This window comes from Panthera onca, chromosome A1 (genome assembly GCF_046562875.1).
Source record: "Panthera onca isolate mPanOnc1 chromosome A1, mPanOnc1 haplotype 2, whole genome shotgun sequence".
Lineage (NCBI taxonomy): Eukaryota > Metazoa > Chordata > Mammalia > Carnivora > Felidae > Panthera > Panthera onca.
Genome location: NC_138339.1, coordinates 86,355,502 through 86,374,350, shown reverse-complemented (window position 1 = coordinate 86,374,350; position 18,849 = coordinate 86,355,502). Strand labels below are relative to the sequence as shown.

Sequence of the window (18,849 nt, the reverse complement as noted above, 5' to 3'; positions counted from 1 at the left end):
TCCTTTCGTTATTTTGTAGAGCTGTGTATATAGTGTGCATGGAACTTAGCTGGGAGAGGGCTCTATAGTGAACTGTGCAAATACTTAGGAGCCTTGAAGATTCCAGCTTGCTTCCTCCCACTGGTGTGATTTTAAGGGAGTTAGTCAGACTTGGGGTGCTCAGCTTTCTCGTATGTTAAATGACAAGAAATACTACTTACGTCATAGTTTTTTTAGGATTACATGAGTTAATGAATGTAAAGTGCTTATCATAGTTCCTAGCAAGTGTCTATGTACCTAGTGATAGTTGTTGATATTAAACTGTGAAACACTGGCTCCTTGTTCAAAACAAATAGTAGTTTGCAGTTGGAGAATATTTCAGTGTGGATTTTATATTGTGTTGATGTATTTTATGAATGAAGTGCCAAACTAGAAAAAAATTAGAATGTGTCCATTTTTTCTTTAAAAATAAAGATTTTCTTGAATCCTCACTTAATATTTTACATCATATGTAGGGTTTTGCATATATGAGCTAATTTTTACTTAAAACATTTTAGCAATGTCTTTTGTCTTTGAATAAGCCTGTTTGAGATAAAACTGGTATTTATAACTTGCTTCACTATAGTTTGTATTTAGAAGAATAAATAACTGTACCTCAGAAAGATAAGAAATGACAAGGATATAGCTCATGTATTTGGACTTGTGTTTTACAGATGAGGAAACTAAGACACAGATTAGGTGACTTGACAAGGTCATACAGCTAGTTAATTGCTGTGCTGGAAACTACATATGTTTTAGTGTGCATTACCTTTTACCTTACTCTAAACATGGGAGTTTATTTAACTTCCCAGTACAAGTGTCTGAGCTGTTTTTCAACACTCTTCCCTTTTATTGTGGTTTAGAATCTCATGTCATAGCGATAATAAAAATGACTAACAGGTTGCTGTAAGTGCAGTCTAAAGACAGATCATCAACTCTCAAAAAAATATTTGTAATATAAAAGTCATTGTAGAAGTTAATCTTAATAATAATGACAGCAGCAATAACATTTAGTGAGTCTCTTCTGTGTGCCAGACATTTAACATCCGTTATTATACTTCATTTGAACACTAGTCCTATAAAGTGGGTATAATAGTATACACCTAATATTCTCACAAGGAGACTGAATTTCTGATAAATTAAGTAGCACACAATTATTCATAGTGGAGCTTAAACACAATATTGTGTGAACTCAAAGTCCATTACTACTGTATAGGGAAATCTGTGAGAAGAAAACATGTTTTACTTGAATTTAATCTGCTGCATAACTTGAGTTGTAGGAACTTTTGGTAAATATTTCACATGATTTGAGTTGAAAGAATAATGACTTTGAGTAGCAATGTCCATGTGAGAGAAGCAAATTGATCAGAGACCCTGACTATCTCAGCTTATAGGTGGAAATTGGATTTTTAGAGATAATAGTTGAAGTGAGGAAAATTAATAAGATCTTTGTGGATAGAGGAAGAAAAGCAAGGTGTTAAAGATGGAGCCACGTGGAACACCCAGGCTGAAATGCTGGGAAAGAAAAAAGACCTTTTGGGAGAGCGAGAAGGCTCTCCCTGAGGTGGGAAGAGACTGAGAGAAGAGTGTGTTTTCATTCATTATCAGAAGAAGAAAGTAACATGGGGAGCAAGTGAGATTAGATTCCCAAATGGGCTGGAGGAAACGGTAGTAAATGTAGAGGATTTTAAAGGACAACTTGGGATGGGAAGCAAATATCTAAGAACGTGGAAGTCTTCAGGCAGTGCTCCTCCACGTAGGGTCCTCACATCAGTGCCCATCCACAAAGTGCTTGCTTTGTGGCAAGATAAGTTTAGAAGTTGAAATAAGCCCTTCTAGAAACTTTTAAAACATTTTCATTTTGTTAATAACCAAAAGCATTGTCTGTGGGCTTGTAACTTGTATGTATTTATGGGGGTTTTTTTGCAAAGAGAAAAAAGAACTAGTAATTAAAATCAGTAGGCCACTTGTGTTATTGGTCAAAAATGTGCGTTATCATATTTCTCTGAAGGCATGAGTTTGGTACTGGAAATAAAACACTGACTTACTTTTACTGCTTGCATGAGGGCTCCCTAGATTTTTCTTATTTTCTAAATAAAATTTGAGGTGAATTCGATTCCTTTACATGCTTTCCTAAACCTTTATTCATAAGTTTTTTCAAGAGTCTAAATTAATTCTCTTTTCCCCTTTTTTTTAAATGTTTATTTATTTTTGAGAGAGAGAGAGAGAGAGAGAGAGAGACAGAGCATGAGTAAGGGAGGGGCAGAGAGAGATGGAGACACAGAATCCGAAGCAGGCTCCAGGCTCTGAGCTGTCAGCACAGAGCCCGATGCGGGGCTCGAACTCACAAACTGTGAGATCCTGACCTGAGCCGAGGTCGGACGCTTAACTGACTGAGCCACATAGGTACCCCTATTTTCTTTTTTCAAAAACATTATATTGAGCCTCAAGAATTTAGAATTTTGTGTGTATGTTACCATAAGCTTGCACAGAGAAATGTGTATCAACCATATATGTTTACCAAAGTGAATTAATGAGAATTTCATGGTGATTCTTCAAGATAACTGCTACACAAACAGTAAGAGGCACCTGGGTGACTCAGTTGGTTAAACATCTGACTTCGGCTCAGGTTATGATCTTGCACTTTGTTGGTTCGAGCCCTGTGTCGGGCTCTGTGCTGACAACTCAGAGCCTGGAGCCTGCTTCAGATTCTGTGTCTCCCTCTCACTCTCTGCCCTTCCCCCCACTTAGGCTCTGTTTCTCTCTCAAAATGAATAGACATTAAAAAAAATTTAAACAGGGTAAAAAAAAAAATCATGCCATGTGGACTTAACTAGTGTTAACCCTGCTTTTGGCCTAGTGTTGGAGTTTCATTTATATGTTTAGGTTTAAAATGTGGACTATCCTGAACTTCTGGCTCTGGAATACCTTTTTAGTTCGTGGAGAGGAATTGCCTCCGTGCTCAACAGTGTACTAAATTCTGTAGAATTCTATTTCTTCTTTTTGTTGTAAAGCAATTGGACAGATGCCCTATGGTAAATATTACTTTCTTTCAAATGGAATGGACAAATTTAAAAATAGGGGGCAATAGATTTTTACTGTGGTTGAAAACTATGTGTGCCAGTTATAAATCCATGGTAGATGTGTCACTTGGTCATCAACTCAGCAGCATCATAATCATCATGCCATATTCAATGGATTTAAAAATGTGCCTTTTTTCAGAGACAGTTTGAATCTTTTTTAGGGAGAGATTTGAACAAGAAATGCAATTTTTAAACATACAGAGCTGCTGTAGAGTAGACACACTCAACGTTTTTCTCAATTGTTCATATTGACAGTTTGTGTTGCACATGATTCATGTTCCTATAATTAGTTTAAATCATTTTCTGTTTATGGTAGAGGGCAGTTAATTTGGATGGTCTATATATATATATATATATATATATATATATATATAGCATGTGATATATATATACATATATATATATATATGTATATATATATAGCATGTGTACATGTATCTGTTAAAATACATTTCCTTTGTTTTAATTTCCATTAGTATTGGACACGGTATAGTTGATGTTTATCTTTTAGAAAGACTCCTGGTTTGTTTTGGGAACAGGTAGACGAAACAAAACACTTAAAGTTGTTAAAATACATTTTACATTTATATTTCTTAATCTGCATTAGGCTAGGCCTAGATGCTATATGATAGATCTTCTGTTTTAGAGTTCTATGGTATCACCAACTTTTGGTGGACTCTGCATTTTATATCAAAATGATCTTCTGCGAATGTCGTCAGACTCTCCTGTAGGTAAGGGCATTGCTTAGGCTTTCATTCTGGGCAAAAACTAGAAGGCACTGTAGCATAGCACCTAGCAAAATATTTATATGACAATTATAACTTGCCCTCTGTAGGGCATTCCTTTTGTCCTTGCCTTTTATTCTTAAAAGACTAAGCACCTGTTTCTAAGTCTTCCTTTTCCTGTGACTGTTTCTTGACTCCTCATCCAGGTAGAGGGTAACTCTGATAATTTTTCCCAGGAAGCATATTAAATGGACCTGGTTCCTGGGAGTCTTTCCTAAAGAGGCAATATCACTACTGTCATTTTGATTATTTGTTAGGAAAATTTTCACCCTCTTTATGCTTTTTCACATGATTTACAGTGGGCTTACATGATTGTATTTAAGGAATACTTTCTTTACCATTTATTTATATGTGTGTGTTTGTGTGTGTATCCTGCTTCAAGCTGTGTTTCTTGCAGTATTGTCTTGCAAGTTACTTGCATGGTAACTTGTTAAATTTTTAAAGGTGGTATCAAATGGGTGTTTTTAGACTTTGAGCATTTTATGCGCATTAAGTTTGTAGGAGGACTTTACTTTTTTTCTCTCCTTAGCATTTCATTTTTATTTTCACTTTTTAATGGTATATTTTCCCACAGATCTCCGTGTACAATCTTGTAGTCATATATTTTATTATTATGATTATAGGTTCCCCTTAAACGTGGATCTATATTGACCTACATTTTGTTTTCTTGCCACTTGTGTTCATAATGCATTTTTAGCACTTGATCAAACTTCTGTAATATTCTTCTTTCACTATTAGTAAGTTTTGGGACTTAAAAAAATTTAAAAAACCATGACTATAAACCTTTTTATTTGTGTCACCAGACCACACTGTAGGTGAAACTGCTTAATTACTCCAAGGCTCTCTTTATGTCTCTCAGTTAATAAACCCTTCATTGAATACAGAGCTGCCCTATGAGAAATTCTAGAAGGTATACAATAGAGGAACTCTAGGATTTCATAGTGGTGCCTGTCTTTTGTTCATATGAATTCTACAAGTATATAAATTTTGAATGATATCTTGGCAGTTATGGCTCATTCTACAGGCTTTCTTTCACTAACCTTGAGATAAATTGATTCCTAACTAGCAGTCCCTATATGGTTCAAAAAAAAATATTTGTTCTCAGACATAGTCTACTAATGTAATGGTGATTAATTTTTTCTTGTATTAAAACACTTAAAAATGTATACATTAAAGTATCTGGGAAATCTTATTTAGAAATCTGATACTTTTGCCTTATGTTTTCCACTCTCCCGAGAAAATTAATTGCCCTAAAATTAGTTATGAGTGCTTAACTTTAGCATGAAATTTTTATTTTGTTTTTTAGTAACTGGAATTAAGATAAACTTTAAGTTAATTAATCCATGATATTTTAAGAAACATTTCTCTCAGAAAATACCTTCAGAAATAAAAAACATTGTAGTAATTTAAAAACTATTAGAAAAATATTAGAAAATGTAAACATATTTTGTCTTATTTCTCCTCTCCTTGTTTAAAGAGTGTTAGAAGTGTTTGCTTATTGGATAACTAAGTAAAAGTGATACTTGGAGTGAATATGCATGGATTTCAACTATAAGTCTATGCCACAAATATAAATAACTCGTGTTCTTTTAAAGTCTTTGGAACACCATTCCATTTATCTTTTCATTAAAAATTATTTTTTTAGTGATATAGTTCATTAACTTTGTGTTCATCATCATCTGTGACTTTTGAATTGAGCATATGTTCTCAACAAGCAATGTGGCCATCAGCAATACTTCCTAGGAACTTACTTTCCTCTTTGAGTAGTTGAAAAGAAATGATTGTCATGATTTTCTTCAATTTTACAAAGTATTATGTAAGGATAAAAGCCAAGAATGGAAAGTATCTAAAATACCTCAATCATCCAGGAAGGAAGACCGTAACTTTGGTGAAGTTACAGAGGCTGATGTACAAATTTGACACCTTTCCTTTGTATTTCTTTTTATAAAACAAAATCATTGATGGTATATGTAAGTTACAATTTGAAGAAATGTGATTTTCAGGTATTTGCAAGCATTTTTATGCATGCATTGTGTAAAATCACATTGCATATCAGTGTAAGGAATTTGTGTCCTTTTGAGAAGTAAAGGAAGAATTTACTTGTGTTATTACTAGTTTTGACCATAAGGACTTTTTTCCCCTTTAATTTACAGAACATTTATGTTCTGGTGCATGTTTTGGAGTGTATGAAAGTTTGTGTTTCCCATTTTAGCATGTGCTTTTGGTAACTTCTACATATTGAACTTCCTGAAGTTCTACTAAGTGAAAGTATTTAAAAGTGGGATCCCTATGTTAAACAATAAGCATGTGTAAAGCTTCTGGAAAATTCAAAACAGGACAGCCTTTTAATGTTCGTAGAAAAGGTGCTGTAATAGTTGCATGTTTGGAATTGGGGTTTTGTTGGGTTGAAGTGCTATTTATTTTCTGTTAAACATTTATCAATCTTTACATTTCATTTGCAGGAGAAATTTTGCAATTCCATGTGGTAAGAACACCCCCTGGTCGAGGAAATGTTTCTGTTAACTGGAAAATTATTGGGGAAAATCTAGAACTCAATTTTGGTAACTCTACCGGACAACTCTTCTTTCCTGAGGTATTACTACAAAGAAAAGATTTAACACAGCTATGTAGAGAAAACAATGTAAGTAAAACCTTGGTTTGCGAGCATAATTCGTCCTGGAAACATGCTTATAATCCAAAGCACTCATATATCAAAGTGAATTTCAAGAACCATTGGCTCACTTATGATCATGTGACATTCAGTGTCATGTACTATTCGTTTTGCAAGACATTGCTCGTTTATCAAGTTAAAATTTATTAGAAATGTTTACTTGTGGAACACTTGCAAAACAAGTTACTCACAATCCAAGGTTTTACTATATTTTGAAGAAAATGGGAAAACTCTGATTATGTAAAACAAGGATTAACAGAGATTGATGTGAGAGTTCTCTCTGAAACCTAGAGGAAGAACATTACTCGAAGAATATCTAAGACTTAAAAAGTGCCCGGGGCAGGGTGCCTTGATGGCTGTCAGTTAAGGCTCCGTCTCCTGATTTTGGCTCAGTTCATCTCACGATTCATGAGATTGAGCCCTGCATTGGGCTCTACGCTGACCGCTGCTTGGGATTCACTCTCTCTCTCTCTGCGCCTCCACTGCATATGCGTGTGCGCGCTCTCTCTCTCTCTCTCTCAAAATAAATAAATAAATATATTTTAGAAAGTGAGTTTGTTTTTCCTGTGTCTTTGGCAGACTTACTTGAAGGAAATCGTAGATATCAACTTTGTATTTGAGCCAAGCTCTCTTGCTGTTCTCCTGCCCTCCCACTTCTGGTGTCCACCGTGTCATTCTGAACAGGATGGACAGTGCTTGTCCTTTTCTGTTACTCCTCACTGTCTTGGAACTTTAAATGCAAGACAGTAACAAATTTAGCTCTTAAGTATCTTTTTATGTCTTGTTCACACTGAATTTTTGAGGTTCCATTTAGAAGCTCTTTCTGATAGATTGAAAGAAGGTGATTGGTGGGAAATAACTTTATAAGAGCATTTCTTGGATAGAAAATCAGCACCATTTAATTATAACTCTCCCATCTTCATCTCTTTTCTGTACTCAGTATGAATTCTTGTTTGATAGTCCGTTTCATTCTTTTTCTTCCTCATTTCCACTCCCTTGATATTAAGCCACGTTCCATAACTTTCTGCCTCGAGTACTGCATTGGCCTTCTCGTGCCTACTTTTCCTGCAACACGGCCTTTTTCATCGTTCCCCTTTTTCCTATTCACCACTGCCATACAAATCTCCCCAACGTTTTGCTTTGTCTTACATTTTTAGTAGAGCTACATTGCATATTCGATAAGATCTACATTCAGTAGCTCAGCATTCAGGATCCTCTGTAATTAGCTGCTGTCTACTTTCAGCCTGGTTTCCCCATGAGTCAATGGTTTTTATTTATTTTTTAATCCACAGGCTGCTTGTTTAAATGAAAATTTATTTAGATGCATAATTTATAAAGCCAATAAAAGCAAGAGATATTTTGTGTTCAGTGGCAATGGAAGGATGAACTTCTTTCTGTTTGTCATAGGGGTCATTGAATAAAACGATATTTGTGCATTTGTTTGATGACAACATTCCTGAAGAGAAAGAAGTATACCAAGTCCTTCTCTACGATGTCAGGACACAAGGTAATTCAAAATTCAATTTAAAATTTTTTCTAGCAGATTGTTCTTTTTAGAAAATAATACTTGCTATGTCTATATTTAACAACTAGATGCATACTAATTAAGAAATATTACTTTATTTTTTGAAAGTATGTCTTTAAATATTGTCGGTCTCATAAAAATGTTAGATCTAAAACAATCAGCTCAAAATGGAATTCTTCTCTTTGTGGATTCAGGAGATAACCTCTAGAAGTTTTGCTAAATATTTTCTTCTGGAATAAAATACATTTCCAAAGAATAATTTTTCTGTAATTAATTTATATTAGGAGACCAATTTGGATTTGGGCCAGTTATATAGATAGCTCCAATCTAATCATTTTGAGTATATTATCTGGGTACTTCCTTTAATTTCTACTCAATTTCTGTAATTCGGATGATTATTATAGCAAATGATGATAGTATGTCAAGTGAAAATATTTTATGATTTACTATCTAGGAAAAGAAAACTAAAATGTAGGTTCTGTTTGTCAACGTGAAGATTTCTGTTACCGGGTTGAATGAAATAGAACACTTTTTGGGCGCTTCAATATGTTTCAGAGGGTGGGGTTATAATTTAAGTATTTAGAAGTTAATGCCAAATCACTGTTAGATTTCTTGTGATCCCTGATGTTTTTAGGGGTTCCACCAGCAGGAATTGCTCTGCTGGATGCTCAAGGATATGCAGCTGTCCTGACTGTAGAAGCCAGTGATGAACCACATGGAGTTTTAAATTTTGCTCTTTCGTCAAGATTTGTTTTGCTACAGGAGGCTAACATGACAGTTCAGCTTTTCATCAACAGAGAATTTGGATCTCTAGGTTTGTGTTACTGTAGAGTGAATGGGGTTTCCAGGCAGGTGCTCTTTCAGTATTCTACGTGTGTGGATGAAAGCCATTGCTAAAATAAATCAGAGACAGGAGAGACAATTTACTATTTGTTAATTCAGAACAAGACTTTATAACTTTTTTATTTTTGAAGTTTATTTATTTATTTATTTAGTAATCTCCACACTCACCGTGGGGCTCAAACCTACAACCCTGAGCTCAAGTCACATGCTTTTTTTTTAAAATTAATTAATTAATTAATTAATTTTTAAATTTACTCCAAGTTGGTTAGCATATAGTGCCACAATGATTTCAGGAGTAGATTCCTTAATGCCTCTTACCCATTTAGCTCATTCCCCCTCCCACAACCCCTCTAGCAATCCTCTGTTTGTTCTTTGTATTTAAGAGTCTCTTATGTTTTGTCCCCCTCCCTGTTTTTATATTATTTTTGCTTCCCTTCCCTTATGTTCATCTGTTTTATATCTTAAATTCCTCATGTGAATGACATCATATATTTGTCTTTGACTAATTTCGCTTAGCATAATACACTACAGTTCCAGCCACGTAATTGCAAATGTCAAGATTTCATTCTTTTTGACTGCCGAGTAATAGTCCATTGTGTGTGTATATATAGATATAGATATAGATATAGATATATAGATATATGTATATATAGATATATGTATATCTATCTATATGTGTGTGTGTGTGATATATATATATATATATATATATATCTTCCTTATCCATTTATCCATCGATGGACATTTGGGCTCTTTTCATACTTTGGCTGTTTGTTGATAGCACTGCTATAAACATTGGGGTGCATGTGCCCCTTCGAAACAGCCCACCTGTATCCTGTGGATAAATATCTAGTAGTGCTATTTGCTGGGTTGTAGGGTAGGTCTATTTTTAATTTTTTAAGGAACCTCCATACTATTTTCCAGAGTGGCTATACCAGTGTGCATTCCCACCAGCAATGCAAAAGAGATCCTCTTTCTCCACATTCTTGCCAACGTGTGTTGTTGCCATGTTGTTAATGTTAGCCATTCTGACAGGTGTGAGGTGGTATCTCATTATGGTTTCCATTTTTTTTTTAATTTTTATTTTTTAAAATTTTATTTATTTTTTAAATGAAATTTACTGTCAAATTGGTTTCCATACAACACCCAGTGCTCATTCCAAGAGGTGCCCTCCTCAATGCCCATCACTCACTTTCCCCTAACCACCCCCGCCATCAACCCTCAGTTTATTCTCAGTATTTAAGAGTCTCTTATGGTTTGCCTCCTTCTCTCTCTGTAACTTTCCCCCCCCTTCTCCTCCCCCCTGGTCTTCTGTTGAGTTTCTCAGGATCCACAAGGAGTGAAAACATACGGTATCTGTCTTTCTCTGCCTGACTTTTTTCACTTAGCATAACACTCTCCAGTTCTATCCATGTTTCTACAAATGGCCAGATTTCATTCTTTCTCATTGCCAAGTAGTGTTCCATTGTATGTATAAACCACATATTCTTTATCCATTCATCAGTTGATGGACATTTAGGCTCTTTCCATAATTTGGCTATTGTTGAGAGTGCTGCTGTAAACATTGGGGTACAAGTGCCCCTATGCATCAGCACTCCTGTATCCCTTGGGTAAATTCCTAGCAGTGCTATTGCTGGATCATAGGGTAGATCTATTTTTAGTTTTTTTGAGGAACCTCCATACTGTTTTCCAGAGCGGCTGTACCAGTTTGCATTCCCACCAACAGTGCAAGAGGGTTCCCGTTTCTCCACATCCTCTCCAGCATCTATAGTTTCCTGATTTGTTCATTTTGGCTACTCTGACCAGTGTGCGGTGGTATCTCAGTGTGGTTTTGATTTGTATTTCCCTGATGAGGAGTGACATTGAGCATCTTTTCATGTGTCTGTTGGCCATCTGGATGTCTTCATTGGATAAGTGTCTTCTGTTCATGTCTTCTGCCCATTTCTTCACTGGATTCTTTGTTTTTCTGGTGTGGAGTTTGATAATTTTTTTATAGATTTGGGATATTAACCCTTGATTCGATATGTCATTTGCAAATATATTCCCATTCTGTTGGTTGCCTTTTAGTTTTGTTGATTGTTTCCTTTACAGTGCAGAACATTTTCATCTTGATGAGGTCCCAATAATTCATTTTTGCTTTTAATTCCCTTGCCTTTGAAGATGTGTCAAGTAAGAAATTGCTGTGGCTGAGGTCAGAGAGTTTTTTCCTGCTTTCTCCTCTAGGGTTTTGATAGTTTCCTGTCTCACATTCAGGTCCTTCATCCATTTTGAGTTTATTTTTATGAATGGTGTAAGAAAGTGGTCTAGTTTCATTCTTCTGCATGTTGCTATCCAGTTCTCCCAGCACCATTTGTTAAAGAGACTGTCTTTTTTTTCATTGGATATTCGTTTCTGCTTTGTCCAAGATTAGTTGACCATACATTTGTGGGTCCAATTCTTGCATCTCTATCCTATTCCATTGGTCTATGTGTCCATTTTTGTGCAAATACCATGCTGTTTTGATGATTACAGCTTTGTAGTAGAGGCTAAAGTCTGGGATTGTGATGCCTCCTGCTTTGGTTTTCTTCTTCAGTATGACTTTGGCTATTTGGGGTCTTTTGTGGTTCCATATGAATTTTAGTATTGCTTGTTCTAGCTTCGAGAAGAATGCTGGTGCAATTTTGATTGGGATTGCATTGAATGTGTAGATAGCTTTGGGTAGTATTGACATTTTAACAATATTTATTCTTCCAGTCCATGAGCACAGAATGTTTTTCCGTGGTTTCCATTTGTATTTCCCTCATGATGAGTGATATTGAGCATTTTTTTCATGCATCGGTTGGCCATCTGGATGTCTTCTTTACATCCAGGGAAGTGTCCCATTCTTGTCTTTTGCCCATTTCTTCACTGGATTATTTGTTTTTTGGGTGTTGAGTTTGATAAGTTCTTTATAGAGTCACATGCTTTTCTGATTTAGCCAGCCAGATGCTCCTAACTTCCTTATTTTTGAAAGATTAAAGTAATTATCTATCATCACAGAAATGCTGTGTAACAATCATAAAATGTCAGCAGTGTGTAGTAATAGGCTTGTTCTGGGTCCACTACCATAGATTGGGTTTGGCCTGGGTGGCCCTACTCCAGATGTCTCTCATTCTTCTCCTGGGGTCATTAGAGGCCCAAGAAAGTAAACAAAAGCTTGCCAGTCTCCTTGAGGTCTAAGCTCAGAACTAGCACATAATCACTTTTACCTTGTACTAACAGCCAAAACAAGTCACAGCCAAACTCAAAGTCTGAAGGCAGCTCAGTATACCTTACCCACAATGGGATATCACTGAGGTATTACAAGGCCAAGGTTATAGGAAAAGGTAAGGAATTGGGGCCAAGAATACAAGGTACTGCAGGTGCTTTTAGGAAAGTCAAAAAGTTAACACTAAGATATTATTTTAAAAGTTTAAGTAATTATAAAATCTCTTCTCATCCAATTCAATTAGGAGCCATTAATGTCACATATACCACGGTTCCTGGAATGTTGAGTCTAAAGAACCAAACAGAAGGAAACCTTGCTGAGCCAGATGTTGACTTTATCTCAGTGGTTGGCTTTCTGATTTTAGAAGAAGGGGAAACAGCAGCAGCCATCAACATTACTATACTTGAGGTAAAACTATTTTGCTATTGTTATATTAAATCCAAATAACCACAAAGAAAGTAGAAATTGATGGAATATTCTAGTGCCTTTAAATCAGATTATTTCCTTTTGTGATTTTTTTACAACCACACTGGGGTTTCTGTTCTTGTCAAAATAGGCTGGTCTGTTGTGTATTTTGTTATAGAAACATCTCCTGATAAAGAGAACTTCTTTAGGGCAGTCCCCTTTAAGATAGGCATTGTCTTACGAGATTCCAGGGAAGCATTTTGATTACTCCAAAGGATTCGTTGGACCAGCAAATCCATGTAGGTCAGCATTTTAGTTGTTAGGAATGGTTAAATTAGAGATAGTGAGAAACTCACTGGAGGCTGATGGCATAAAATGTGATTACGGTCAAACTTATCACTGGTGACTGAAATTACATTTTAAATGATTTTTCATCTTGTAAAACCTCATGCTGTTTTGGGACCCAGTGCTTCAGCTACCTGCATACGTTTCCGAAAGGTTTATGAAAGTAGTATGTATGGAGAAGGTAGGAGATGGTATGTATGTGTGTTGGAGGGAAGACCATAAATACTGCTTTAGAAAAATAATTTTCAACTAGTCTGTATTTTGGGGCTTCTGTTTTTGAAAAGGTTTTATTTGCTCAGAAGCTTTTTACTTTTAGAAAATTCTAAGTAGTGTAAACCATTCATCATCTGAAGTTAGTAACTCTTACACTTTGTTGATTACCATTGCATAGTGACCTCATACAGTAGTATGAGATCTCTAGAGCCTTAAGATAAAAGGTAATACTCAGCATGTGACATGTAACACGATTTGGTAAAAACAAAACAAAACATTAAGCCAAGTCTTCTTTCAAATATGTAACCTATTAATACAATAAGTAAATATAAATAAATGGATTATTCCTTAGATATGATAATTTTTAAAACAAAATATGTAGCCAACCCTTCTTTTCCTTGCAGAGTCTAGTTTTATGAACATAGAGTTTCCAGTTTACCTTTTTTTTCCTCCCTAGGTCTTTGTAGCCCTTTCTATTCCCTGAGTGGCATGAGGTTAAGAGACTACAGGCCTGTACACAGAAATAAGCCAGGCCTGGGTTGGGGGACAGGGTGAGCAGTGATAGGGGAGTTGCTGCATGAGAGTGAGGAACAGTGGGGATGAGTAAGGGACTGTCCCTTTTACATAACTGATTCTATAACTCCCATTGGTCTGTATAGTATAGAAGATAGTTTAGAGACCATTTCCTATTTTTTCACAATGAAATACATCTCCATTAAATAAAATGAATAATACAAAATGTATGTACTGACACTATGCGCACACACACACACACACACAGACATTGGGTTTTTATGTAAATATTGTTGACTGTCTTGTCATGATTGACAGGGGTTTTGCTAGTCCTTAAGTTTTGGATATCTGCCTTATTTTCAATGCTGTTATGGGAACTAGTGATTAAAAGTAATAGTGTATTAAAATTAACCATCACAGGGGTGCCTGGATGGCTTAGTCGGTTAAGCATCTGACTTCATCTCAGGTCATGATCTCACAGTTTGTGAGTTCGAGCCCGCATCGGGCTCTGTGCTGACAGCTGAGAGCCTGGAGCCTGCTTCGAATTCTGTGTCTATCCCTTTTTTTCTACTCTTCCCCCTGTTTATGCCCTTTCTCTCTCTCTCTCCCTCTCAAAAATCAATAAATAAACATTAAAAAATTAACCATCACAAATAGCTATCACTTTTAAAGGACTCTCTGTAGGCCAGGCACTCATTATTATAATTATTTATTATTATATTTATTATTAATATATTCCTTGACTGTGAAGTCTGTATTTTTTTTTCATGGTATTGTATTCCACATTCCAATCATTGGATAGTAAGGTAATTTAAAACCTTCTTTTCTTCCATTATATTTAAATTTTATTAGTTTTGTATATTTGTGTTATTGGTTGACATATCAGTTTAGGAAAAAATATATTAGCAGTTTCGTGTGTTGAACCTAATAACTTATCGTACAATAGGTGTAAGTTTATACTTTTATTATTTTTTTTTTAAATTTCAGCTTTATTGAAATATTATATACTGCATGGTATCACTTATGCAGAATCCAAAATATATATAAAATTGTAAGATATTTAAAATGTATATTGTGATTTTTTTAAAAAAAAAGTTCATTTACTTTGAGAGAGAGAACATGAGCAGGGGAAGGGGCAGAGAGAGAGAAAATCTTACGCAGCTTTCCACAGCATCAGTGCAGAGCCTGACGGGGGTTCAAACTCACAAACTGAGATAATGACCTGAGCCCAAGTCAGATGCTTAACCGACTGGGCCACCCAGGTGCCCTTGTGGTGATTTGATACATGTATACTTGTGAAAGAGATTCCTCCTATCTGTTTAATGGACATATTTATCACCTGACCTGTTTATCTTTTTTTGTGTCTGAGAATTTTTAAAATTTCAATTATATGATAACAGTGTTATTACCTATATAGTCACTGTGTTTTACATGAGACCCTTGGACCTTATTTATCTTAGAGCTGAGTTTGTACTCTTTTACCAACTTCTCCTTATTTCTCCCACCCCCCCGGCCCCTGGCCCTGGCCACCAGTTTGCTACTGTCTGTTTCTGTGAGTTTAACTTTCTTTCTTTCTTTCTTTCTTTTTTTTTTTTTTTTCAGATTCCACATATAAGTGATACCATGCAGTATTTGTTTTTCACTGTCTGGTTTATTTCACTTAGCAAAATGCCCTCTAGGTCCATCCATGTTGTTGCAAATGGCAGGATTTCTGTCTTCCTTGTGTCTGAATAATATTCCATCATGTATATATACACCACATCTTCCCCATCCATTCACTCATTGATGGACACTTAAGTTTCTGTATCTTGGCTACTGTGAATAATTCTGCGGACATGGGAGTTCAGATATCTCTTCGATACCCTGTTTTTACTACCTTTGGGTATATACCCTGGTGTGGGATTGCTGGATTATATGGTAGTTCTATTTTTAATTCTTTGAGGAACCTGCATATTGTGTCGCATAGTGGCTGTACAAATTTACATTCCCACCAACAGTACACAAGGGCTCCCTATTCTCCACATCCTCACCAATATTTATCGCTTGTCTTTTTGATCATAGTCATTCTAAGAAATGTAAGGTAATGTCTCATTCTGGTTTTGATTTGCATTTCCATGATGATCAGTGATATTGAGCACCTTTTCCTGTATGTGTTGGCCACATCTTTCTTGGAAAAATAACTAGATCTGTTGTACATTTTTAAATCAGATTATTTGTGGGGTTTTTTTGGAGGGAGGGGCTGCTGAGTTGTAGCAGTTCTTTATGTATTTTGGATGTTAACTCTTTATCATATATGTGATTTGCAAATACTTTCTCCCATTCCACTGGTTGTCTTTTCATTTTGTGGATGGTTTCCTTTGCTGTGCAGAAGCTTTTTAGTGTGTTGTAGTCCCACTTGGTTATTTATGCTTTTGCTTTTGGTGTCAAATCTGAAAAAAACATCATAGCCAAGAACGTTTATTTAAAATTTTAAATCTTTTCTATTCTAGCTTTGCATTTTTATACTTGTTATATACTACTTAAGTGTATATATTTACCAGATAATTTTAAAAACTGCTTGTGAGAGGTCATGACTTTGAGAGCGTAACTATAGGGAATTTAATGGGTATAATTTTTGCAGGACGACATACCAGAGCTAGAAGAATATTTCCTTGTGAATTTAACTTATGTTGACCTTATCATGGCTCCTTTAACTTCATTTCCTCCTAGACTAGGTATGATTTTTGTTTGTTTTCGTTTATTCACTGCAAATGAAGTAAAGTTATTCATTTTTAAATCAGAAGTAATCGCTTATAATACTTGTTAATCTCAGCTATGAAAGAAAATATAGTGAGCTTTTAGGTTTATTTTAATTTAGAGATTGTCATCTGTTGCATTTTTGTACATTGGACGTCATAAACACATTCAAGAATTATTTATTGTGTCATGCTTTCTAAATTTTACAACTATTTATGACGAAATTTGTAATCTTAAAAATATAATTAGTTCTTAGGCATTTTTCCTGTTAAAATTTAATTTGCTATTTTTATTAGATCTCCAAACTGTCAGATGATTTTATTTTTCTTTAGGGTAAGCAGTACTTTTGTTTGTTTACTGTGTTCTCTGCTTCTTTTTTGACCTTTTACCTCTTTCTTTTCATGCTTTAGAAAAGATTCACTTTATTCATTACAGACTGAAAGGTAAAACTTGAACCTCAGTATAGATTTACGTAGATTACTTTAACAAGGTGTATTCTTATTTTAAAACACAATCTTTAGTGTGCAGTTTGGGCATTTAGTATTGAGAATTTTGTCTGAAGCTTGTAGGTATGATGGCCTGGGAAGTGTGGGCTGTGAGCCCTGTGGTAGCCTGTTCCCCCTCCCTTGGTTAGAAGATGGGCTGGATGGTGGGAAATTAGCCTGGGTTCAAGGAAGAGAAGCATGGCCAAGAGGAGTAACCTAAGGAATAAGTTTTCCTCATTCACTTGTGAGACTCAGTATGACAACTTTGAAAATAACAGAAGAGAATAATGAGTTTATAACATATTACAGTAAGAACCTTGGTTTGCGAGTGTAATTTGTTCTGGAAACATGCTTGTAATCCAAAGCACTCAAATATCAAAGCAAATTTCAAGAACCATTGCCTCATTTGTGATCATGTGACATTTGGCGTCATATACTACTCATATTGCAAGTCATTGCCTGTTTATCAAGTTAAAATTTATTAGAAATGTTTGCTCTTCTTGCAGAAAACTCGCAAAACAAGTTATTTGCAATCCAAGGTTTTACTGTATGTGAAAAGGTTTGGTTCTTTTACAAAAGGAATTTATGACTCCGGTGACTAAGCTGTTTATATCCAGTATTTATTATAAGATAATTACTGTTCATGCTAAGAAAACTTACTTCATATTTCTTTATACTCATATTAGAGGTAACTTAAATAGTGTAACTTCTGTTGAGTGCTTTCTAATGCCCCTGTTTCAAGTGCTTTATATGTCAGTACCATCATTCGTTACACTTGAGCACTTTACAGATGAGGGAGTGGAGGCTAGGAGAAGCTAAGTAACATGCCCAGAGTCACACAGTGAGGAGATGGTGGAGCTGGGCTTATGCTGTGAAGCCTCTAGTCTGATGGACACAAATTTTGATTTTATATTCTTTTCTTGACAATGTTCTCTTCGCTCAGAGAGAATTACGCCCTCCGTATCCCTTCCCCACCTAGGCCACTGTTAGAAGTATCATAAGAGTAAGGTAGAGCCTTCAAATTTTAAAGGGAAAAGGACAAAATATTAAAAAACTAAACAGGGACACGGTTAATATTTCAAGACTGAATAATGAATACTGGGAATATACTGAACTTGGTAGACCGAGTATAAGTTAAAAAGGGATAAAACTTCAGTCTTAGTCTCTGTGCCACCTAACCTTCCCCCATCTTTCCGTTTTGTCTCACCTTGTATCCCTGTCTCTCCCTGCTTCTCCTTAAACCTGCACTTTTCTCTGCAGTACTTATCGCCTTTCTCTTTCCATTCCTTTCTCTTTTCTTGTTCTTTCTACTTCGTCCAGTAGTCCCTATTTTCCTTTCCTCTTGAAATGGATTAAAATAATAGAAATAAAACCATAACCTCAGTTGCTTATTTTATATTGTTCTCAGTTCATTAGATTTCAGTAAGTGGGTGTTCTTGTTAGGAAAAAGTTTTCTTATTCAAATATTATAAGCATTTATATTTTATTTTCTTAAACATCTTTGAGTAATGTCTATGATATCTCTATATTAGAAATTATATGATCTCAAAGGATGGTCTTTAAATTCTGTGTCAAATCATTCTTTTTTAATCATTTCTATTTAAAAATATATTTCTGTGTTGTTTTCAGATTCAGAGGGCTTGACTGCACAAATTATTATTGATGCCAATGATGGTGCTCGAGGTGTAATCGAATGGCAACATAGCAGGTAAGACCAAAGCTGTGTAAGAGTCCTTTCCTGAGTTTCAGATTTTTTATCTACTGAATAAAATCTTACAAGGAAAAGATTAATGTATTATGTTTATTTTAGGTTTGCAGTAAATGAAACCAAAGGAAGTTTAACATTGGTAGCTCAGCGAAGCAAAAGGACTCTTGGCCATGTTTCCTTGTTTGTATATGCCCAGAATTTGGAAGCACAGCTGGGGCTGGATTACATCTTCACCCCATCGGTGAATTCCTTGTGAATTATAGTGACTTAGGTCTTGTAGTAATAAATCTGAA

At 35.3% G+C, this 18,849-nt stretch overlaps 1 protein-coding gene across 3 annotated transcripts in view; it reads left to right on the top strand.

Annotated features, from left to right (window-relative positions):
• ADGRV1 (adhesion G protein-coupled receptor V1) overlaps positions 1–18,849 on the top strand; it is a 565,435-nt gene that overhangs the window by 120,007 nt on the left and 426,579 nt on the right. For all 3 annotated transcript variants that reach the window (XM_078448177.2, XM_078448183.2, XM_078448190.2), the window contains exons 35-41: positions 6,349–6,479; positions 7,965–8,064; positions 8,717–8,896; positions 12,396–12,559; positions 16,248–16,341; positions 18,478–18,556; positions 18,659–18,797. In XM_078448177.2, coding sequence (XP_078304303.2) covers positions 6,349–6,479; positions 7,965–8,064; positions 8,717–8,896; positions 12,396–12,559; positions 16,248–16,341; positions 18,478–18,556; positions 18,659–18,797 — 887 coding nt within the window. The remainder of the gene's footprint in view (positions 1–6,348; positions 6,480–7,964; positions 8,065–8,716; positions 8,897–12,395; positions 12,560–16,247; positions 16,342–18,477; positions 18,557–18,658; positions 18,798–18,849) is intronic.